Raw genomic sequence first — 25,181 nt, forward strand, 5'->3', positions numbered from 1 at the left:
CTTTTATACTTTTTCTACAGGCCCTAATTTAGCTTGTCTAGATGCTGACTGAATAACAACTAGGACTCCAAGCTCTTGCATGCATCATAGCTGCTTGCTACAGATGTATCAGGGCTTCACCAAGGTCAAAGGAAGAGGTGTAGATTGCTTTCATTTAGTAAATATTTCTGAAGTGCTGACTTTGTTCCGAGTGTTGGTTTAATCACCAGGTTCATAACAATGAACAAGAGAGCCACTGTCCCTACCCTTGAGTACTGCACATTCTGGGGACATTCATTCAAGCAGAAAATGAGAACTTAGTACATGTCAGGTATTGTTCATCGTTAAACAACACAGACACCATTTCTGCACTAATGGCTATGATGTGTGTGTGTGCTTGTGTGTGTGTATAAGGTGGGGGCAGAATACAATATACACATACATATATATTTTTTTATCATGTTAAAAGGTAGTAAGTGCTGTGGAAAAAAACAGGTCAGGGTAAGGGGATTAGGAATTTGGGGGGTTTACAATTTTAAATAGGGTGAGCTTGGTAGGTCTGTTGAGAAGGTGATGCTTGAGCAAAGACTTGAAGGCAAGAGGAGGGAAAGGTGAGGAAGGGAGCCTGGATATTTGGGGCATGAGTGTACCCAACTTTTTCAAAGAAAGCAAGGAGGTCAGTTTTGCTGGAGCTGAGAGAGCAATGTGAGAACAGAAGGAAATGGTTAGGGACAAATCAAGCAGAGCTTTTACCCTGAGTGAAATGATGAACAAACAGAAAGTGCTAAGCAGAGCAGGGACAGGATCTCAGACGTGAAAGGACTGACCTGGCTACTAAGTTTAGGCTAGACTGTGCAGGTGCTGGTGGTATTAGGGAAGCCAGAATCATCAATCACAAGGGTGAGAAGGTAGTGACATAGGAGCGGGGACAGGTCGGGGTAGTGAGAAGAGGTTGGATGACGGATCTGTATTGAAGACAGGACCAACACGATTTTCTGACAGACTGGATGTAGGGTGTGAAAGAGGAGGCAAGGATGCCTCCAAGATTTATCCACTGACTCGGGGAGCACGGTTCTGTTTTGGTGCGTTGGGCCAGGAGTGCCGTTCGGACATAAGTTTGAGATGCCTATTAGCTATCCAAGTGGACTGAGCAGCTGGCTTTTGCCTGTATAATTGACTTTGGGAATATGCTTACGCTTCAGGAAGGAAGTGAGATCGTGTTGAGGCACTTTCAGAACTGGGTACGTCCTCCTCCTAAAAGCTAGATCATCCCTGAAGGGCAGCTCATCGCGCCGCTGCAGCCCCTTCGGCCGACAAAGCCCTTCTTTTTCCTCTTTGGGGAATGGCGAGAAAAATGAACCGAAACCACACGCCAAGGCACGGCCTCCATTCCGTCACTTGCCGCGAGGAAAGAAGCCCGGGGATTGAGAAGAGAACGCAGATGGGTTCAGCGGGGTGGGCAGTCCGGCGGGGGAGTGGGCGGGGCCTGGGGTAGGCGGGGCCGCGGCGCGGGCGCCCGCCGCCGGGCGGGGCGTGCCCGGCTAGGCGCGCGCGCCGGCCTTCTTAGCTCCTGCAGGTCCGCCGGCGATCAGCTGGTCTGCGCTCCACTGACGTGGGCCCCTGCACGTCACCGCCGAATGGCAGCCTCCAGAAAGGCACCGCGAGTAAGGTGAGGGCGCTCTGCCGGGGATCCGGCGTCCGGGCAGCGCGCGGCCCCCCGGGCCTGGGCTACGCGTGTTGCACCCGGGAGGACAGGGACGAGCGGGTGAGGAGCTGCGGGCGGCCCACCGCAGTCGGGCGCCGGCAGGGGCTGGCTGGAGCCCCCAGAACGAGGCCACGGGGGAGGGAACCATGCAGCCGGGCAAGTTCCGGTTGGTTTTCAGCGGTCGCGGCACCCCCAGGCAGCCCGAGCCGGGTCCCCGGACGTGTGTGTGTGCCGAGCTGCGGCTATCGGCCCGAGGGGGCGGTGGCCATCGCCGCCCCTTCCCGGGTCGGGTGAGGAGGCCCCGCTCTGGCAGGAAGTTGACCCCTACCGACTCTTCTTGGGGTTCGGGGAGGCGGGCGAGCCTCTGCCCTCTCTCTTCTACCCTGGGAATCTAATCCTCAAATTACAACCCTGACAGTATGACACCTGCAATTCGCCTTACTGATCTGTCACCGCCACAAGGATCGGCAACCGCGGGCCCTTCCCCACCAAGTGTTTTCAGAGGCTAGGGAATAATACTTGGGCATAATCTCCAGGAAAGTCCCACCAGTAACCTGCCCCGAGTTCTCCCTGGATTCAAGGAGGTGAGAAGGATAATCCTCTGGTCTCACATTAACAGGTTGCAGCCTGTGCTTCCCCCATACCCAGGGAATACTTATCAGAGCAGCTAACAAAATGGGAGGAGGCTGAGAGATACCTTGAGGGTCACAAAGGTCAGAAGCCAAGCACCCTGGCAATCCACACGAGGTCAGCCATCCTCTAATCAGCTGAAACTTGAATGAATAAGCTTCGCAGCCTGGGCAGACTCACTTGCTGAACACAGACCAAGGTTTGTGCTGGTGTTTGTGAGTGGACAAATCCCAAGCCGACCTTGAGTTGAACTTGGCCTTGCCACAGCATGTTAGGGATGAGTGGAGAACCTGCCCACCCTGTGAAAGGGTGTCTGATGTGTGGCTAACCTGCACGGGGAAGGAGCTGCCTGTGTGTTAGGTGCTGGAGGTGGGGTCAGATGAGTGGATCCTGAGTTAGGCCCCTAGGCTGAGAAGTAGCCTTTGAGGACCAAGTTGGTCTTTGCTGGCTTCATAGACTCACAACATTTTAGGGGTAGAAGGGTCTTTAGGCATCAACTGAGAGAGACTTTCTTACCACTGAGAGCTGAGAGAAGGGGGGCCATTTGCCCCAAGTACTTCCCCTAATGGCAGAATTTGAGTGCTATTATTGTAAACATGACTCGGTTTAGATGATGGAAACTAAACTCAAATTGACTTAGTTAAGAGGTTGAACCAGCTTCTAGTGCAGCTGAGTCCAGGTGACCACACCAGCTTCAAAACTTGGTTTCTCTCTTGCACTTCTTGGCTTTGATTTCTTTAGTGTTGTCAGGCAGAATTTCTCCTTTAGCAGGTTATGACAGTTGTGGTCTGACAGCCCCAGCAGAAATAGGGTCTTTTTACCTAATGGTTGGAGCAGAAATTCCAAATCTGATCCTCACTGGACTGATTTGGTCCTATGTCCATCGCTGGTTTGGAAGGATGGATTGATCCTATGTCCATCGCTGGTTTGGAAGGATGGATTGAGCAGGCCTGGGTCCCAGAACTTGGTAGGTGAACAGGTGAGACTCATTCCAACTCTGTGGGCTGAAAGTGGAGAAGAGACATTTTCAGAAGGAAAACCAAGGTGCTCTGATCAAAAGGAGGAGGGTTGGATCCTGGGTAGGCAAAAATAACATTGCCCACTTCTTCACCCTAGAACCTGTTCTGTTCTACCCTTGTCTCACCTTACAGGGCATGACTGAGCATCTTGGTCCTTGATTTGCCCCATCCTGAGTGATATACATGTGTGATTCTCATCATGGACTGGGGGCATGGGGAGGGTAATAACACTGTAGGGATTTCTTTAAAAAGAGAGAGGGAGAAAAATGTGCCATAACCATCTTATAAATAGATTGAATAGGAAGTTCTCTGCATGCTTCTTTCCTCTTACTCATCTCATGGCACATCATGACATCGAGAAGGTGTTGGCTGGAGAAGAGGCTTCTCAGGTGGTTCAGTGGTAAAGAATCTCCTACCCAACAGGAGACATGGGTTCGATCCCTGGATGGAAATGGCAACCCACTCCAGTATTCTTGCCCGGGAAATGCCATGAACAGAGGAGCCTGGCAGGCAGCAGTCCATGGGCTTGCAAGAGTCAGACACACGATAGTGACTAAACAACAACAGCCACAGGCTGAAGAAGTCCTGGTCAGGCAAAGAGCACTGAAGTGAAACTTGGGAGGCCTAGACTCCAGTTCTAGACTAGCTGTGTCATCAAATAGCTCTGAGGCCTTGAGCAATTTGTTGATCTCTGTCTCTCAGTTTCTTTCTAGAGGTGGGAGCTGAGTTGGATCATCCCTCAGGTATATTCTAGCTCTAACATTTAATGATAACCTTGCTCTGAGAGCCGGAGAATGTGTCTGTCCAAGCAAGTGAAGGGTGGATGGATCTCAGACTCTGCAGAGACCGGGATATGACAGGAGCATGATTGTTTTAATGTGTAGCTGCTTTGTGGCTCCTTTGATCCTTACAGGAAGATGGAGTTGGTGATGTGGACAGAGAGTGCTTGAACTCAAGTTCTCTGGGAACATCACCTGTCAGACTGATTTCTGGTCTTGTCTTTGCAGCTCCTAATGTTTATGGCCTGTGGCTAGTTGTTTCTTCTCTTGTAAAGTGAATGAATAGGGCTGCTTTTGAATAGTTTCCCTCCAGCGCTCTTGTCCTGTCTGTGAACCAGTCACTGGCACCAGTTAAACTTGAGTAGGTAGAGAAATTGACATCCTTGGCTCACCATCTTTTAAATGTGTATATGAAGTCAAGGGAAACCAGGTGAAAATGTGACTTGTTTCCTGTCCAAGGAAAAGAGGTTTTTTTACTTTGTAAAATATTATAACAACTTTATTGAGATATAATTCGTGTACCACACAATTTACCTATTAAAAAGTACAACTCAGTGGTTTTGAGAATATTCCCAGAGTTGTACAACCATTACCATGATCAGTTTTCAGGAACTTTTAATCCTCCCCGGAAGAAGCCCTGTACCCAGTGCAGTTAGTCCTTATTTCCAGCTCCACCCTAGGTCCAAGCAACCACTGCCTACTCTCTCTCTATGGATTTGTTTCTTTTGGACACTGCATATGAAATCATACAATATATGGTCGTCTTTGGCTTTTTTCACTTAGCATAAAATGTTTCCCAGCTTTACTAGGTTGTAGCATATATCAGTAATTATTCCTTTTTATTGCCAAATAATAGTCCATTGTATGCTTAGACCACTTTTATTTATCCATCAATTGATGGATGTATGGGTTGTTTCTACCTTTAGAATATCATGAATAATGCTTCTGTGAACTTTGTGTGCAAGTTTTCATGTGGACTTGTGTTTTCAGTTTCCTTTGGTATGTACCTAGGAGTGAAATTGCTGGGTCATAGGCTAAGACTGTATTTAATCTTTTGAGGAATGCTGGACTGTTTTCCAAAGCTACTGTACTATTTTACATTCCCACCAGTGATTTTCTGGTTGTTTCAATTTTTCCACATCCTTGCCCATACTTGTTACTGTCTTTTTTTTGTTGTTTTTAATTATAATCTTCCTAGTGGGTGTGAAGCGGTATCTCGTTGTGGTTTTCATTTGCATTTCCCTTATGAATAATGATGCTGAAAACCTTTTCATGTTGATTACTGGCCACTTGTATATCTAATTAGGAGAAATGTCTATTTGGAACCTTTGACCATTTAAAACTTGTAATTTTTTTTTTTTATTGTTGAGTTGTAATAGTCCTTTTAAAAAAAAGTTTTATGTATTTTTGGCTGTGCTGGGTCTTTGTTGCTGGGTGCAGCCTTCTCTAGTTGTGGTGAGCAGAGGCTACTTTCTAGTTGCAATGTATGGGCTTCTCGTTTCAGGGGCTTCTCATTTCAGGCTCAAGGGCATGTGGGCTTTAGTAGTTGCAGCTCATGGGATTAGTTGCCCCATGGCTTGTGGGATCTTCCCAGATCAGGGACTGAACCCATGTGCCCTGTATTGGCAAGTGGTTGCTTAACCACTGGACTACCAGGCAAGTCCCTATAGTAGTTCTTTATATACTCTGGATACCAGAATCTTATCATATATTTAAGTTGCAAATATTTTATTTTATGGGTTGTCTTTTCACTTTCTTCATGGTATCCTTTGAAGCATTAAAATCTTTAATGAAGTCCTGTCTGTTTTTCTTTTGCTGCATATGCTTTTGATGTCATATCTAAGAAATCATTGCCTAATTCAGAGTCAGGCAGATTTATGTCTGTGTTTTCTTCTAAGAAAACATTTATGTCTGTGATCCATTTTGAGTTAATTTTTGTATATGGTGTGAAGGTGGAAGTTCAACTTCCTTCTTTTACATGTGGATATCCATTTGTCCCATCATCATTTGTTGAAGAGACTATATTTTTCTCCATTAGATGTTGTGTTGTTGTTCAGTTGCTAAGTCGTGTCCGACTCTTTGTGACCCCATGGGGTGCAGCGTGCCAGGCTTCCCTGTCCTTCACCATCTCCCAGAGTTTGCTCAAACTCATGTCCATTGAGTTGGTGATACCTTCCAATCATCTCATTCTCTGTTGCCCCCTTTTCTTCTTCCCCTCAATCTTTCCCAGCACCAGGGTCTTTTCCAACGAGTCAGCTGTTTGCATCAGGTGGCCAAAGTATTGGATCTTCAGCTTCAGCATCAGTCCTTCCAATGGACATTCAGGACTGATTTCCTTTAGGATTGACTGGTTTGATCTCCTTGCAGTCCAAGGGACTCTCAAGAGTCTTCTCCAGCACCACAGTTCAGAAATATCAACTCTTTGGCATTCACCTTCTTTATGGTCCAGCTCTCACATCCATACATGACTACTGGAGAAACCATAGCTTTGACTATATGAACCTTTGTTGGCAAAGTGATGTCTCTGCTTTTTAATACGCTGTCTAGGTTTGTCATAGCTTTTCTTCCAAGGAGCAAGCATCTTTTAATTTTGTGGCTACAGTCACCATCAGCAGTGATTTGGAGCCCAAGAACATAAAGTCGGCCACTGTTTCTATCCCCCCTGCCCCCAATCTATTTGCTGTGAAGCAGTGAGACCAGATGCCATGATCTTCGTTTTTTGAATGTTGAATTTTTTCACTCTTCTCTTTTACCCTCATCAAGAGGCTCTTTAGTTCTTCTCTGCTTTCTGCCATTAGGGTGGTATCATCTACATATCTGAAGTTGTTGATATTTCTCCCGGCACTCTTGATTCATCTAGCCCAGCATTTCTTATGATGTATTCTACATGTAAGCTAAATAAACAGGGTTACAGTATACAGCCTTGACATACTCCTTTCCCAATTTTGAGCCAGTTCATTGTTTCATGTCTCGTTCGAATTGTTGCTTTTTGACATGCATACAGATTTCTTAGGAGGTAGATCTGGTTATTGCTGTTTAGTCGCTAAGTTGTGTCCAACTCGTTTGCGACCCCATAGACTATAACCCGCCAGGTTCCTCTGTCCATGGGATTTCCCAGGCAAGAATACTGTGGTGGGTTACTATTTCCTTCTCCAGGGGATCTTCCTGACCCAGTGACTGAACCCATGTCTCCTATATTGGCAGGCAGATTCTTTACCACTGAGCCACCAGGGAAGCCCTCATTGATATATAAGTCTATCTTTATGCTAGTACCACACTGTCTTGATTACTATAGTTTTATTAATTTTAAAGTCAGGAAAGGTTGAATCCTTCAGCTTTGTTCTTTTTCATGATTGTTTTGGTTATTTCGGATTCTTTGCATTTCTGTATGAATTTAGGATCTGTTTATAGTGGAAGAAAATTCATGAATTAGAGACTGAGATTGAGATTTACCTGCCATGGTGATGTTTTATCTGAAACTTACTTATTTCATCACTGATATTGGGGTGAGAGTTTTTCCATCTCATAAAGGAAGATTGCGAAGTCAAGTTGATGTTCCTCTCTGACTAAACCTTGCCACGTTTACTGAGGTCAAAGTCTGCAATAGCCTATTCTTTCTTTTCCTTAGGGCAAACTACCAGGATTTTCAGCTGAAAAATTTAAGAATAATTGAACCTAAAGAGTTGACATACTCAGGAGACCCAGGTGTGGAAACAGGTAATAATTTTGCCTCTTACTTTAGACGGAACATCTCGGAAGGATTTTAGATTCCTCAACTTCAGCACCAAGTTGAGAGAGAAGGGAGGGTAAGGGGTTAATAATTGATCATGACTAGAGATGAGGGGATGTATGTCTGGAAATTAAAAACCATTTTGTCCTTTGGCTTCCTGGGTTGTTGGTTATTGTGTGTATGTGTGTATTTTGTGTGTGTGTGTATATATATATATATATACACGTGTCTATAGCATATATGTATGTTACTTTTTTTCAGTAGAAAGTAGAGACATATGGTTTTTGAATTCATTGTTCTTGGCATGGTGGTGGTGGTAGTGGTAGAGATAGGTTGTTATTGAAAAAGTTCTAGTCTGATTTTTCTAATTTCTAATATAATTTATTGACATCCTTAGAGATTGGCTTTCAGTTTTCATCTTAAGACTATGAAATAAGTTTATAATGTATTATTGTGCTTTATAAATTGAACAGGCATTCAGGAAAATCCTTTGGGGAAAGATTTCTGTAACCATATCCTCTTCCCAGAACTGATTAGTTATATCGTTGGGTTGCCAGAAACCCAAATTCCGAAAAAAAGTGGTATTTTTCTATATTTCCAGTCCCTTTTCTGTGGACTACCCAGGAGGACTACAGTGTTTCCTTCTAGTTGACTGAAAAAGATCAATCCCACGAAGCACATTAGAAACCATAACTGATCTCTCTTTGGAAGATCAATGCTGTTACTATATGCAATTTTAGGTCCTTTTTCTTTAAAAATGTGGCTGTATCCAACACATTTTGGGCCATGTTAGGAGGAAGGAGAGGAAGGACTGAGAAGAAGAGGAAGTAGGACAGGGAAAAGTGATAGAACCATTGGATTTAGAGTTTGGTGAGAATTTCTCTTTTTATTATATATGAAGAAATAGAGGTTCAGGGCGCTTCAGTTGTCTGAGGTCGTAAATTCCAGCTGGAAACTGGAGCCCACTTGTTTTGACTCCTTTGGTCTTTAGAATTGCTTTAAGAGAGCCGCCTCTGTTATGTTCTCTAGATAATATGATGTATCAGTGCATGGGCTTGGTAATTGGATAGGCCCTGGGTCCTCGTCCTGATGACCCACTTGACTTGGGTCATCAAGTATTTGACTTCTGTTTGTTTATCTGTGAAATGGGAAGAGTCGAACCTCCCTGGCAGGGATTATTATGAGGATTAACCACTAGTGTATAAAGCTCTTGGTGCTTGCTCAGCAGTGGGACAGAGCAACAAACTCTAAAAGCTCTGGGTGCTGGAAGAGCAGCTTGGCATCTGTGAAAATGTTAAGATGCTGAAATTGGAGTAAACCAGCCCCTTCTATTCTGGTAACAAGACATGTAGGAATCCCAGCTGGTGCTTCAGATTCAGATTGAAGTCATATTTCTTAAGCTTCTACAGTGTATCAGTTGCCGTTCATGATGCTTTCACACAGGCTCTCATGTTAAATTCTTCTAGCCACCCAGTGAGGTAAATAGGGTGTGCTCTTCATGTAATTCCAAGCGGTGAAAAGTCTTTTGTTTGTGATAAAGGTTGAAGGCTTAGGAACTTATTTCTAAAAGCAGACCCACATATGCAAGAGACTTTCAAATGAGTCATTCTTTTTAGAGCATGATTTAAAAATACCTGGCAATGTATGGGCTAATTTTACATCATGCACTAGGTTTGTTGTTCTTGGCTCCCCACGTCTCTGCACACCCTGATTAGCTCTTGGCTGCTTCTAACGTTTTTGAAAAGTAATGGGATGTGGAATGAGCAGATGCTAAAATATGGCATCTTTTAGGATGCTAGCTTTCTTTCACAGAAGATTCATCCTTGTTTTGTTGAGTCTGAAAAGATAGGCACAGAGCTGTGGTACTCATTCAGCCATCTTCAAGTGAGCTTATGCATGTTTGAGATGCTGGGCTAGGTACATGGATTCAGGGATGAAGATGACATGGCAACTGCCTTAAGGAGAAGTGATATATCCACCATTTCTCACCATTTCTCACATTGCTTTCACAGTTATTGTAGTTAATTGTGTATCTACCTCTAGTAATTGCAAACACAACATTTACTATGTGCCAGGCGCTGTTTCTAAATGCTTCCCATATGGTAGTACATTTAATCCTCATAAAAACTAGCCTATGAGGATCACCAGCCATGATTTTCATCTCCTCCATCGTGACTGTCGTTTCAGCTGCTGCCGCCTCAGTGGTCAGGTCTCGTAATTGTACCTGCCTTGTCTCCTCCTCAACTCCAGCTGCTCACTAGAGCAGCTTGTAAGGCCTGCTTACACTCACTTGAAAGGCCTGTTGTCCTGCAGCCACCGTTTCTCATTGTATCCATCTCCATGATAGCTGCCTCCATGGCCACAGCCCATTTGTTGCCTCAGCCACAGCCATCCTATTTGTTGGCTGTGGTATTGGGAATCTTTTTGTTGAGTCTCATATAGGTGACAAAGACATGTCTGCATCAGACTGAGGACATTGACCAAATGTGAAGGGCATGAGGGATGAGGAAGGTGGGTTCAGGGGAGATGTTAATAGTGGTGAGGGTGGCAGGTGGCATTGTGGAGGAAAGTGTGAAGATGCCCCTGTAGTGGAGTGAAACTGAGGACGCTGGTGATCCTGAGGGAGGCCAGTCTAGAGGAGGAATGTAAGTAATGAGGCGAGAGATGGTGATGAAGGTCAGAGTGTGTGCTGAGGAAGCAGGCTGTGGCGACCAGGAAGCAGAGATGCCCTTGACCAGCTCCATCTTGCCTTTGATGGTTTTCAGTGTTTGCTTGCTGTGCTGTCGTGTCAGTTGTGTCTGACCCTTTGTGACCCTGTGGACTGTAGCCAGACCCCTCTGTCCATGGGATTCTCCAGGCATAAACACTGGAGTGGTTGCCATCCCTCCTCCAGGGGATCTTCCTCACTCAGGGATTGAACCCATGTCTCTTCTGTTTCCCGCATTGGCAGTCAGGTTCTTTACCACTAGTGCCACTTGTAACTGAAGATTTTGTGCTTGCCATTGGGTCTGTTGACTTCACTGATGAAGTCAGTAACTGATCATATTGATCCGCACTACAGTCAGCACAATAAACACCTAGTCAGTGCCAGCAAAATCCTTAAGTCAGGATGTGTCAATAGAAGTCAATTTCTTCTATTTGGAAGAACAGAGGAAATTAATGATCTCAAAAGAAAATACACTGGTTTCTATCATATAGTTGCTTTTTAAAATTCCAGATGCTCAGGCTGTACTCCCTAGGTAGCTCTCATGTGCCACCAAGGTTGGAATACTGCTCCAAAGGATGTGTGCTTGACTTTTAAAAATATTAAATTGCTCAGAAATATGATTTGGAAACACAAATTTATTCCGAAATCCTGAAAGACATCATAATAAAGTTTTCAGATGCTGGCAAGCTTGTGAAGTCACAATAGGCTTTATTTTGAACCCAGTGGAGGTATTAACATGTAAATTTAGGTCATTAGATACTTCTGATCCCTCTTTTTCATGTACATAAGAAATTATAGGCTCAGTAGGACAGACAAAAGGAAAGGATGTGCCTCTGAAAAGTATTCAGAAGCAACTGTAATGCAGGGATCATGGACATGTTTGATTCATGAATAGGACCGTTTCTGGTGTCTCTCTCTTTTGGAGACTTCTGTCTTTTGGAAACTTCTGAGTGGGAGCCCTGAGCCCAGTAACTGAAGCTGCCCTTGCAGATTATGAATAAGATGGGGGCACTTTCCCAGTGAGTCCCAAGATTAGGACCATACCCTGTAGGGGAATCTATTGGAGATAACCATAAAGACTGAGGCTTTTATAGCCCAAGGTGGTGGTGGTGATGGAGAAGCACCAGATAAAACTGTTAAAGAAAAAGAACCAAAATTAAAAAAAGGATCCATACCTAGCAGACTATAAGCTACAATGAGTCAGGGTATAAACTTTTAAAAAAAAGATTTATTTATTTTATTTTTGGCTGTGCTGAGTCTTCCGGGCTGCACTTGGGCTTTCTCTAGCTACAGCAAGAGGGGGCTACTCTTCATTGCAGTGCACGGGCTTCTCCTAGCAGTGGTTTCTCTTGTTGCAGAGCATCGGCTCTAGGGTGCGTGAGCTTCAGTAGTTGCAGCATATGGGCTCAGTTGTTGTGGCTTCCAGGCACTAGAGCAATAGCTCAATAGTTGTGGCACACAGGCTTAGCTGATCTGCAGCCTGTGGGAGACTCTGGAACCAGGGCTCGAGTTCATGTCTCCTGCGTTGGCAAGTGGATTCTTAACCACTAGACCACCAGGGAAGCCCCAGGGTGAAATTCTTAAAGATAACCTGTAGTACAATGGCCTCAATATAACTCTCCATTATTTAAAGCATGGTGCATTCGGATGTTTTTGGTTAAGCCAAGTATTTTTTGTTTGTTTGAAAAATTGGTTGGTAAAATCCCAAAGTCTGAAAACACCAAATGCTGGCTAGGATGTGGACCAACAGGAACTTGAATTCATTAATGGTGGCAATGCAAAATGGTACAGCCACATTAGCAGACATTTGCTAGTTTCTTAGAAACCAAATATACTCTTACCATATGATCCAGCAGTCATGCTCCGTGGTATTTTGCCAAAGGAATTGAAAACTTACGTCCATACAAAAACCTGCAATATGGATGTTTATAGCAGCTTTATTCAAAATTGCCAAAACTTAGGAACAATAACCAAGATATCTTCCAGTTTGTGAATGGATAAATATTAATAAGCTGTGGTATATCCAGACAATGGAATAATAGTCAGCAATAAAAAGAGATGAACTATTAAGTCATGAAAAGACATGGAGGAACCTTAAATCCACATTGCTAAGTGAAAGAAGCCAATCTGAAAAGGCTTTATACTGTATGATTACAACAATGTGACTTCCTGGAAATGGCAAAACTATGAAGGCAGTAAAAAGATTAGTCATACCAAGGGATTGGAGGAGAGAAAGGAAGAATGAATGGACTGAGCAGAGAGGATTTGAGGGCAATAAAAATTATTAAACTCTTAAACCATAATGATGGGTACACGTCATTATACATTTGTCAAGACCCATAGAATGTACAGCACCAACAGTGAACTCCAGTGTAAACTATGGACTTTGGAGGATCATGGTGTTTCAGTGTAGATCATCAGTTTTTATACAACGTACCTCTCTGGAACTCAGCTGGTCATTGAGTTACGTGGGACAGTCTGACTGGTTTTGGAACAAACTCTCTTGTTGTTGCAGACAGCAGAATGGCTCCAAAGGTAACTTCAGAGCTGCTTCGGCAGCTGAGACAAGCCATGAGGAACTTGGAGTACGTGACAGAACCAATCCAGGCCTACATCATCCCGTCGGGAGATGCCCACCAGGTACTGAGTGGAGATGGGCTGGTGATGGGATTCTTTCCTCCTCCTTTCTTTTCCTCCTTTCATCCCTCAGTGTGTTTGTACCCTAGGATTCTAGTTGTTAAACCACATCTAAATGTGTCCTCTAGGGCTCGGCACAGGGAACTGTGTCCATTTGAACAATTTCTTAACTATAGGATTTCTCAGAGCCTTTGATATACTACGGTGCACTTTGTAACTCTAAGAAGCAGATGAAATATTCAGCATTTTCCAGATTTAAACATCTGTGGAATTTCCAGTCGTCTCAGAGTGGAGTAGGGGACTCAGTGTTCCAGGGAATTCCTTTTTCTGTAGATCTTCAGTAGCAGTTTCTATACAATAATGGGTTCGAACTTGCTCCTTGAAGAGGAGAGAGAGGGGGGAGAATAGGCCGTAAAGAGGAGAGGCTGCTGAAGAGGAGGATTTGGCACGTGAAAGTGGTTGAAAGGTTGAAGGAGGAGGTGGGAGAGCAGGTGTTAAGTGTGGAAGCAGAAGATCAAGCAGGACAGGATGTGGGAAGACGTGGTGGCCGGGTACATTAATGTTAAGTTTAGTAGACAGTGGGGAGATAGAGACGTGGGATTTAGGGTGGGGGTTTGGTAATGGAATTCTTCCATTCGCCTCTGTTGTTTAGATGGACAGGATTCACTAACTTCATAGGAACCAGAGTTTCATCTTTTGTCTTGACTGAGGGCTGAACGTGAGTAGGTAGCATAGATAGCACAAGTTGGGCCTGAGGCGTGTAGGTAGCAGAGGAGGCGGGCATCCCACCATTTAAGAAGGACAGACCTTGGCCTTATCCCCAGGGAACTGCCTTCTTCTTCCCCTGCCTGGGTACTTCTGATGGGCCCTTACCTGCTTCCCGTCTGTCCCAGAGTTCAGCCTTTGGACTTGGGCTTCAGGTCACATGGATTCTCTGCTGAATTTATCAGTGGCATTTTTCATTCTCTTGCCTTTCAAGCATCAGGCAGTTGTCCTGGACTGATTTGACTGTAACTGTCGTATCTCAGTATTGGGCAGGATGGTGGAGCACATCATGTAGCAGTTGGTTTAGGGTCTTCTGTAAGTCCCTGCATCAGTAAGGTTCTCTAGAGAGACAGAACCAAACACATGCATATGGGGAGAGGGGGAGAGAAAGAGAGAGATATTATGATATTATGAGTGGTGGCTCACACAACATCAGCTCTGTTGGTTCTCAGGCTTTGGTTTGAACTGGAATTACACCTCTGGCTTTCCTGGTTCTTCAGCTTGCAGAGGGTATCAGGGATGTTTTCACATCAAAGGCCTGAGAACCAGGAATGCTGAAGTCTGAGAGCAAGAAAAGATAGATGTCTCATTTCAAACAGGAGAGAGTGAATTTGCCCTTCCTGCACCTTTTTGTTCTATTCAGACTGTCAACGGATTGGATGCTGCCCCTGTATATCGGTGAGGGCGATCTTTATTGGGTCTGCCAACTCAAATGTTAATCTTTTCCAGAAACAACCTCACAGACACACCTAGAAATAATGTTTTACCAGCTTGCTATCTGGGAATCCCTTCACCCAGTCAAGTTGCCACTTAATATTAACACTCACAGCCTTGCACACTGTTGTCTGAAATTGGGTCTCTCCTTTCAAAGGGTCTCATAGGTGGTCATGGAGCCTCAGCCAAACTCCTAATAGTTCTGCTTTATTTATGAAACTTCACCTCAAGGTGAGGTCTCATTGTATGGAAAGATGTGACCTGTGAGTATTACTTGCTTTAACCTTTGACGGTTTTTTCCACTTAAGAGTGTGTGGAAACTTTGTAATGTTGGTATTTCAGTTTCAGTTTTCTTTTACCTGAAGTAAGAAGAGATGGCAAGAATACACAGAACTGTACAAAAAAGATCTTCATGACCCAGATAATCACAATGGTGTGATCACTCACCTAGAGACAGACATCCTGGAATGTGAAGTCAAGTGGGCCTTAGAAAGCATCACTACGAACAAAGCTAGTGGAGGTGATGGAATGCCAGTTGAGCTATTTCAAATCCTGAAAGATGATGCTGTGAAAGTGCTGCACTCAATATGCCAGCAAATTTGGAAAACTCAGCAGTGGCCACAGGACTGGAAAAGGTCAGTTTTCATTCCAATCCCTAAGAAAGGCAATCCCAAAGAATGCTCAAACTATCGCACAATTGCACTCATCTCATACGCTAGTAAAGTAATGCTCAAAATTCTCCAAGCCAGGCTTCAGCAATACGTGAACCGAGAACTTCCAGATGTTCAAGCTGGATTTAGAAAAGGCAGAGGAACCAGAGATCAAATTGCCAGTATCCGCTGGATCATCGAAAAAGCAAGAGAGTTCCAGAAAAACATCTATTTCTGCTTTATTGATTATGCCAAAGCCTTTGACTGTGTGGATCACAGTAAACTGTGGAAAATTCTGAGGGAGATGGGAATACCAAACCACCTGACTTGCCTCTTGAGAAACCTGTATGCAGGTCAGGAAGCAACAGTTAGAACTGGACATGTAACAACAGACTGGTTCCAAATAGGAAAAGGAGTACGTCAAGGCTGTATATTGTCACCCTGCTTATTTAACTTATATGCAGAGTACATCATGAGAAACGCTGGGCTGGAAGAAGCACAAGCTGGAATTAAGATTGCCAGGAGAAATATCAATAACCTCAGATATGCAGATGACACCACACTTATGGCAGAGAGTGAAGAGGAACTAAAAAGCCTCTTGATGAAAGTGAAAGAGGAGAGTGAAAAAGTTGGCTTAAAGCTCAACATTCAGAAAACTAAGATCATGGCATCTGGTCTCATCACCTCATGGGAAATAGATGGGGAGACAGTGGAAACAGTGTCAGACTTAATTTTTTTGGCCTCCAAAATCACTCCAGATGGTGACGGCAGCCATGAAATTAAAAGACACTTACTCCTTGGAAGGAAAGTTATGACCAACCTAGATAGCATATTAAAAAGCAGAGACATTACTTTGCCAACAAAGGTCCGTCTGGTCAAGGCTATGGTTTCTCCAGTGGTCATGTATGGATGTGAGAGTTGGACCATGAAGAAAGCTAAGTGCTGAAAAATTGATGCTTTTGAACTGTGGTGTTGGAGAAGACTCTTGAGAGTCCCTTGGACTGCAAGGAGATCCAACCAGTCCATCCTGAAGGAGATCAGTCCTGGGTGTTCATTGGAAGGACTGATGCTGAAGCTGAAACTCCAATACTTTGGCCACCTCATGCGGAGAGTTGACTCATTGGAAAAGACCCTGATGCTTGGAGGGATTGGGGGCAGGAGGAGAAGGGGACGGCAGAGGATGAGATGGCTGGATGGCATCACTGAATCGATGGGCATGAGTTTGAGTAAACTCCGGGAGCTGGTGATGGACAGGGAGGCCTGGCATGCTGTGATTCATGGGGTCGCAAAGAGTCGGACACGACTGAGCGACTGAACTGAACTGAACTGAAGATTAAATCTGTCTGTTTACAGACAGAGGAGCCTGGCAGGCTACAGTCCATAGGGTCACAAAGAGCTGGACACCACTTAATGACTGAACAACAACAAATAGGCCCAGAGCAATTTCTTATTCAACTTTGGAATGGCAGGGACATTGGCCAAGCCCCAGGTGATGTTCCAGGCTTCTGCTCAGTGCTTCATCTCCTATAATGGGTCTGGAATTTCAGAATTGGATGGCCCCTCCATGGATAAGAAAGCTGAATCTCTGATCCTGGAAAAATGTGTTTTCCAGCAACGTCCTGAAAACAGAAAGTTAAGCTTGCTTGATATTAGCTGTCACTTTCGTTGCAGAAGTTACTGTAGACGCTCATAAACTTATATTCTTGGACTCTTGCTGTCCTCTTCTCTTTCACCACACCCGCCCCCCCCATTTTTCTTTTATAATCTTTGACTATCACTTCTATTGCTGTAGCCTAGCCATCGGCCTTGCCAGGCAGGAGAAGTTGTGCTTGTTTGTCTGATGCATGTTTCCTGACTGCCACAACAGGACTAAGTATTGGGTACTGGCTAAGTAGAGGGCCAGCAGTTGGCGTATTAGTATGTGTATGGGCTCTAGAAACTGTCTGGGTTCTGGTGCCAGGTTTGTCACTTAACTAGCTGCTTGATCTCAAGTTAGTTACCTCAAATTCCTAAGTGTTAGTTAAACACTCTGGGTCTCAGTTTCCCCATCAGCAAAAGAGGGATAGTGACATACCTGTCTCTTAGGGCTATTACTAGGATTAAATGAGTTAACAGATATAAATGCTTAAAGCGTATCTGTCACCTAATAAGTCTCTTTATATTTGTTGCTATTATTGTTGTTGCTATTATTACTATTATAGTGATGAATGAAGGGAAATGTTCCCTTAAAGAGATTACAGAGTAGATAGCCCCTGTCACAAATCTAACACAAAGTTCAACTAGTAAATGTCCTAGGGAAGAACTCAGTCAGTCCAATAGAAATATCTGAGGGATGTATGTAGTTTAACAATTCTAATATTTATGGTGGAAAAAAAGTAAAAAGAAACAGTGAAACAATTTTTTTTTTACCCCAGTATGTCCAAAATACTGTCATTTCATCACATCATCAGTATAAAAAATCATTAATGATATAATTTACATTCCTTTTTTTATGCTGCTAAGTCACTTCAGTCGTGTCTGACTCTGTGTGACCCCATAGACGGCAGCCCACCAGGCTCCCCCATCCCTGGGAGCCTCCAGGCAAGAACACTGCAGTGGGTTGCCATTTCCTTCAGTGTGTGAAAGTGAAAAGTGAAAGTGAAGTCGCTCAGTTTTGGTCGACTCTTAGGGACCCCACGGACCGCAGCCTACCAGGCTCCTCCATCCATGGGATTTTCCAGGCAAGAGTACTGGAGTGGGGTGCCATTGCCTTCTCCGTCCTTTTTTTATACTACGTCTTAAATTCCGGTATCAGTTTTATTACAGAACATCTCAACTTAAGTGTGGACTGTTCATTGGACTTATTTGATCTGTATTTAGATTTCATAAGATCTGCAGTTGAAAAAATGGACTTAGTTGCCAAAGTTGTTCCATACATACTTTAAAAAATTTATAATAATGGAGTCTTGAGCATCAGTTTTAAAATTTAAGTTGATTGAAATGAAATAAAATTAAACATTTAGTTTCTCAGTCACATTAGCCACATTTCAGGTGCTTGGTAGTTACATGTGTCTGGGGGCTACTGTAATGGTCAGCACAGATTTAGGTAAAGTACAGACTGAACTCATTGGTGAGAGAGAGTATTTGAAGCTGGCAGGGTAAGGAAGGCTGCATGATGGAATTGTATCATGTTCACATTCCTATTTAAATGCAGTAGGGACCCACTGCGGGTCTTTGGACAAGAGGGTGACGCGATCAATCAGTGGGAGCAGTGTTCAGTGTAGATTGGAGAAGGGGGACACTGGGAACTGGGATCCCTGTTTGGAGGTCATTGCAAGATCCTGGAGTGAGGGTTCAGAGGGCCTGGACTTGGGTGCTGTCCTTAGGAGCAGGAAAGAAGGGAAGGATTTAGAGGAGAAGCAGTAGATAGACTGAGGCATGAACCTTGCAGGCAGCTGAATGAGGGAATGGGGAATGAGGGAATGGGGGAGTTTGGAGACCAGGAGAGTTTGTGATGCCATCCACAGAAAGAAATGAGAAGCCCCACATTCTTATTTTGGGTCCGTGAAGAGGAGGGGCAAAGCTGGGATGACTGTGGAGTGGGGCCTGGGTCTGCGCCAGGACTGTGAGGACAGGAAGGAGGGCTGGCTTTGCGTGACTTGCCGCAGCAGCCTCCTCAGTAATAGAGAGGCTGCTGTTCTCTGGGGCTCTTGTCCCTAGCTGTTTCCTTTCAGGCCAGATTCTGGGTTGATGGAATTTCTCCTCTGGGTGGGGGAGGGGGGTTATTGGAGAAAGGAAGACGAATCTTGAATTCTGTCCTTTGTGTACTTTCCAAACCAGAAACGCGTACACCCACACACTGTTGCGTGCTGGAGAGAATATGCACCCCAAATGCATGATTGTGCAAGGTCTTGGCGCTCCAGGCGTCTGCTCTTCTCTGTCCTCTGCAACTCTAAGGGTTTTTTCTTTTAAATTCAGAACAAGGGTTATGGTGCTAATGAGTTTGGGCCCTGAGGGACTTTTACAGCAAGGATGTGTCCTTTCTGTCTTGTAATCTGGGTGTTTTCATGTACTGTCGAAGTCAAATGTTGGGATTTGTGGGCACCGCTGGCCCCAAACCAGGAGAATCATTGGTTGGGGCCAGATCTGCACTGGCACCACCTTTGAGAAATCTGAACTCTTCATCCTCTCCTTTTGTAAGGCCCCTCATTCTGCTTTTGGGCACAGCTTAGTCAAAAGATCACGTCCTGGCGGGGCTGACTCTGCCAACTTGAATTTTTGGCTGTGTTTATGGTTCCTCCTTCTGGAAGACATGAATCAGATTTTCCTAAACTCTTTGGATTCTACTCCCATTCCTCCTGGAGTTGGCTTCCTGTTTTTTTATTTTTTAAATAGGCTCTCTCCTGGGGTGGAGGTAGTGATTTTTATCCCACAGTGATTTCAGCCACTGTCTTATTTTTTATTTTTTTTAAATTAGTTGGAGGCTAATTACTTCACAGCATTTCAGTGGGTTTTGTCATACATTGATATGAATCAGCCATAGATTTACACGTATTCCCCACCCCGATCGCCCCTCCCACCTCCCTCTCCACCCGATTCCTCTGGGTCTTCCCAGTGCACCAGGCCCGAGCACTTGTCTCATGCATCCCACCTGGGCTGGTGACCTGTTTCACCATAGATAATATACATGCTGTTCTTTCGAAACATCCCACCCTCACCTTCTCCCACAGAGTTCAAAAGTCTGTTCTGTACTTCTGTGTCTCTTTTTCTGTTTTGCATATAGGGTTATTGTTACCATCTTTCTAAATTCCATATATATGTGTTAGTATGCTGTAATGTTCTTTATATTTCTGGCTTACTTCACTCTGTATAATGGGCTCCAGTTTCATCCATCTCATTAGGACTGATTCAAATGAATTATTTTTAACGGCTGAGTAATATTCCATGGTGTATATGTACCACAGCTTCCTTATCCATTCATCTGCTGATGGACATCTAGGTTGCTTCCATGTCCTGGCTATTATAAACAGTGCTGCGATGAACATTGGGGTGCACGTGTCTCTTTCAGATCTGGTTTCCTCAGTGTGTATGCCCAGAAGTGGGATTGCTGGGTCATATGGCAGTTCTATTTCCAGTTTTTTAAGGAATCTCCACACTGTTTTCCATAGCATTAGCCACTGTCTTAATTGGAGTAATGTTTGCTGTGGGAACACCTCTCAAAGTGGCAGTGACTCGGTGCTGTAGAGCCTTATTTCGTTCCTGTAGCAGTCCAGAGTGGGTGCTCCTGGTTGGTGGGTGACTTTCTTCCACGAGGAGGAGGGGTGGTTCAGGGATCCAGGCACTTTCCGTCCTATGATGCCACCACTCCAGCTGGCGGGAGGGGAGGAGTATGGACAGGGCACGTCCGCTTGCATGGCCCTGACCCAGGCAGCACTTCCCACCCACTTTGCATTGGTGAGAACTAGTCACGTGACCCCACCTAGCTGCGAGGGGGTCTGGGACGTGAAGTCCTAGATGGCAAACCACCCACTTTCAGTGACTGCACCGTAGGGAAGGGGTATCTTTGACTCTTTGGACAGCTATCCCGTGTTCTTCCTGTTACCTTGACTTGGTTTCATTTAAAAGGGACGAAAATGCCGAGGACCGGATGTTACCTCAGAACTCGGGGTTTGGTAGTTCTCGTCTCTGTTCAGTCTGAACGCGGGGACTTCCTGTGCACACACAGCCATTTAGTCTTTCGGTTTCATTTTTTGGGAAAACCTCATCTATCTGAGGCGTTGTGCCAGGCTCATGGCTTGTGGAGGTGAAGGGCCATTGGGGTCACCGCTGTCACCCCGCACAGGCTCGGGTGACTTCAGTCACGCTTACCATGGCGCCCAGCCATCGCCTCGCTTGCCCTGTTCAATCTGCATGTGTCCATGTTGCTCACTCTTCTCAAAACCCAGCTCTGGTCACGTCACTACCCCCTCTTGAACTTTTTCTCTATCTAGAACTTGCAGGAAAAAGTTGAAGCCTCGAAGTGTGGTGTTTGAGGTCCTTGACCATTGTCTTCAGCCTGCCTTTCCAGGAATCTCTGCTGCCACTCCCTAGAACGTTCTGCCTCAGCAGTCAGGTTAATCATTCGCTGTCCTGCCACAAACCTCTGCTTCTGGGCCTTCTTGAACTTTGCCCCCTCCCTGTGTTACCTTCCTGCTTCTCCTCACCTGTCTGTGGTGGGCCAGGTCTAACCTTTGAGCTTGGTATGAAGGATTCAAAGCACATCTGAGCTTGAAACTATAGCAGATACCATACAGCATATGCAGCATAGTTTATGTACTGATTATTAGGGCTGATGTTTCACTGACACCTGTCTTATTTTGTTTGCTGGACTGTCCACTCAGAGAAGATATTTTCTTATGTTTCGCGTAGACTCTAGTTCATCATCTGGTACATAATAGTAAGTGCTATAGTTTATCAAAAGCTTAGCATGTGCTAGTTGCTTTATGTCACACCTCAACCCTCCCACATGGGTGTTTTTATCATCCCTGCCTTACAGATGAAAAATTGAACCTTAAGGTTTACCTAGCCAGTAAGTACAGGAGCCAGGCTTGAACAAGGTTTGATTCCTGGGTGTGGGAGTCATCTGTCACGTGGTTGATGAAAGTAGAGGTGAATGGGGGGCATACCTGTGTTCCTTGTTCCCTCAGAGTTTATAATCCAATTGTGCAGACCAGATGTGCAGTCTCTATACAGAATAAAAAATGTTGCTTGGCAGTGTGGCAAAGGCATGGACTTTGGAATGTCAGACCTGAGATCAGATCTCAGCTCTGCTTTTAGAGCAGTGGTGTCTTGGGGAGGTAAGTAAGTAATTTACTTCTCTGAGCTGCTGTTTCTTTTCTTTTTTTTTTAACCTGTAAGTGGGTAGGATGATACCTTCTAGAGCTTCTGTAAAGATTAGAATTAGGGGGAATGAAGATAGTTACTGGCAACTAGTCAGTCTTAGCCAGTATTATTTGTTATCATCACCCAAGGTGGGGGGCATGGATCAATGCCAACGTGGATGGTTCTGTGAAATTCAGAGATGTGGGAGGTCTCTGAAAGCTGGGTGGGTCAGAAAGCTTGTGGAAAGGGGCAAGTGTGAGCTGGATTATGAGATATGGCTGAGGCTTTCTTTCTTTTTTTTTTCCTGTAGCTTACTGATACGCTTTATTTGGCTGTGTGTTATTTCATTGTTTGAATTAGATGCCAACATTTAAAAATGGGATGGTATCTCACGAGCACACATCTCTTTAGCCTCTCCTGAAATACTGAAGGTGGAACCCACACTGCAGCGTGACAGGAATCAAAGCTGAGTAGGAGCTGCTCTCTCGAAAAGGCAGCCCCTCGTCCTGCTTTACTCTTAATTTATCTGCCGTACCCTAGGGCTTGTGAGTTTGAAACCCCAGTTATAATCCCTTCTGGTCTTCTTCCTGTTGGACAAAGCATTAGCTTCCTGTTGCTGCTGTGGCAAGCTTAGTGGCTTACCGTGGCGCACATTTATTATCTTCCAGCGGTGGAAGGCTGGAATCAGCAGGGATCGGTGACTTCTGGAGGCTCTGGGGATAATCCATTTCCTTGTCTTCTCCAGTTCCTAGAGGCCACCTCCATGTCTTGCCTTGGAGCTCTTTCTCCATTTTCAAAGAGGTGGCTAAAGTCTTAAGTATGACGAAAGGTCCATCCTTCTTCCTGCTTGTTTACTTATTCCGCAAGTATTGGTTGTGGGCCTGTGCCCTGTGCAGGGACAGTGACGAACAAGACAGACAAACACCCTGATCTCCGGGTACTTACATTCCGGGGGGCAGGACAGTGCAGTAACAGCATGAAAGAGTCATGCGGGAGAGCACGTGCTAAACCAGGAGGAAGAAGGGGCTGCGTGGCTACTGGAGCTGGCGAGTCCAGTCAAGCTTCTCTGTGGAGGTGACATCTGACCTGAAATATAAGGAGCTAGCCATGCCCTGATGAGAGGGAGGCTTCTACAGGCACAAGGAAGAGCACGTGCAGTGGCCCTGAAGGAGGAATGAGGTCGGGGAGTGCAAGGAGCAGGAAGCAGTGGTGTGGCTGGAGTGCTGTGAATGGGCGGGCTGTGAGAGGACAGTTCTGGGAGGAGAGCAGGGCTTGCCTTGCCCTGGGGTCTGGGCTGGGGTCTGAATTTTACCCTAAGTGTGATGGGAGGTCGTTGATGGGTTGTAAGTATGCTGCTAATGTGATGTGATTTCCCAGGTGGTGCCAGTGGTAAAGAATCCGCCTGCCAATGCAGGAGATGCAAGAGACATGAGTTTGATCCCTGGGTCGGGAAGATCCACTGGAGTAGGGAATGGCAACCCACTCCAGTATTCTTGCCTGGCAAATCCCATGGACAGAGGAGCCTGGCGGGCTGCAGTCCATAGGGTCACAAAGAGTCGGACATGACTAAGCATGCATCCCCTTGAAAAACATAACATATATACACACACACATGCTATCATGATACACACACATATACACACACCTGCTAATATGATACACACACATATATATATACATGTTAATATGATATACACACAAACACACAGTTTGAAAAGCTCGCTGTGAGTGTGTGTGAAGAGTGGATTGCAGGGGCAGTGGTCCAGGTAGAGATGAGCGGGGGCTTGGATGGGGGTGTTAGAGATGGAGAGACATCACAGTTTTGGAGAAAAAGCCCATGGCTGTGTTTCTTTGAGCCTTTTCCCTAGTATGCTAAGGCTTTGGCTTATTTTAGGCCTTTTGCTGGCCTCTAGGGAGAATGTTCCCGGGCTTTGCCAGCCTCATGGCTGGGGGAAGAGGGGGGAGGCCTGGAGTGCTTGTCTGGCATCTGCGTAGCCTGTTGGTGTGGAGGTGACAGCTTCGGTCAGTGATGTCTCTCTGGCATGTTGACCACTTAGGTCATGTCTAGACATTCTTCCCCCAGCCCTCATCTTGATCCCAAACCAAACATGTCCACCTGCTGTTAATTCCACCTCTCTTCAGAGAAACTCTAGGTAAACCCCTGGGGGGCTCCAGGCCTCCTCCCAGGCTTCCCCAGGTCGGGAGCGGGCACTCTTCAAGAGTGTCCCTGTGTGCCAGAGCCAAGCCAGGTCAAGGTCAGCAGTTCTTCTCTGCCAGCCTGTCGTTCCAGTCCTTGCTGTGTGTTGAGTAGGAGAGCCCCAAGCCAAGGGGACCTCCTTGTCACTCGAGTGTCCGCTCCGTGTTTTCTCCTTGTGTGCTTGTCCTCTTGTGTACTGTGATTGTTAGCACAAGGCTTTAGTTTTCCCAGCCTCTCAGATGCTTTTCCACCACTCAGGAAGGAGACATTAGTATCATCTCTTCTCTTGTGTGTGTGCAGCACGCTCAGGTTTCTGGTGATTTGTATGGAACATGTACTTGCTATTCCTTCAGCAGAACTTGAAGGATGGGAACCCACTCCCCCATCTTGGCCTTTTTCTTTTTTTTTCAGTCTTGCACTCAATAATTGCTGGGTTAATAAACAAAGGGCTCTACAGTTCATCAGTGATGCTGGTGGCCATTTCTTTCTGTGTCCTTAGTACTATCTGGTCAATGTTCCTTTGTGTGTTGGGGATCAAACATTTGCTGGCCGTTGCAGTCAACCATCTGAAACGACCCGTTGTAGGAGTGAGGACTGAGGCTGAGAGAGCGGGGGAGGTGCCTCACGGAGCACGTAGCGGGGCCTGCTGGAGGGCAGCGGTGGCTCAGAGATCACAGAGCTCCTTCATGCCACCATTGTGATTCTCTGTGGCCCTTCCAGCACTTCTGTGGGTCGTGGTCTTGTGCCTGGTCTGAGGCTGTAATTATGACTGCCCTGGTGAAAGGGGAGGCTTTCATCCACATGGCAGGAATGAAACCTGGGAGCCAGT

The 25,181-nt window shown here is 45.4% G+C and overlaps 1 protein-coding gene across 3 annotated transcripts in view; it reads left to right on the forward strand.

Annotated features, from left to right (window-relative positions):
• Window positions 1-1,495: 1,495 nt before the first annotated feature.
• Window positions 1,496-25,181, forward strand: part of XPNPEP1 (X-prolyl aminopeptidase 1) — a 52,184-nt gene continuing 28,498 nt past the window's right edge. Inside the window, exons 1-3 of one of the 3 annotated variants that reach the window (XM_043475486.1) lie at window positions 1,496-1,648; window positions 7,741-7,829; window positions 13,065-13,189. In XM_043475486.1, coding sequence (XP_043331421.1) covers window positions 1,617-1,648; window positions 7,741-7,829; window positions 13,065-13,189 — 246 coding nt within the window. In that variant the 5' untranslated portion in view covers window positions 1,496-1,616. Of the gene's footprint in view, window positions 1,649-2,114; window positions 2,269-7,740; window positions 7,830-13,064; window positions 13,190-25,181 lie in introns of those variants that run through there. The other 2 variants (XM_043475487.1, XM_043475488.1) reach the window with 2 other exon arrangements.

Source organism: Cervus canadensis, chromosome 8 (assembly GCF_019320065.1).
Source record: "Cervus canadensis isolate Bull #8, Minnesota chromosome 8, ASM1932006v1, whole genome shotgun sequence".
Lineage (NCBI taxonomy): Eukaryota > Metazoa > Chordata > Mammalia > Artiodactyla > Cervidae > Cervus > Cervus canadensis.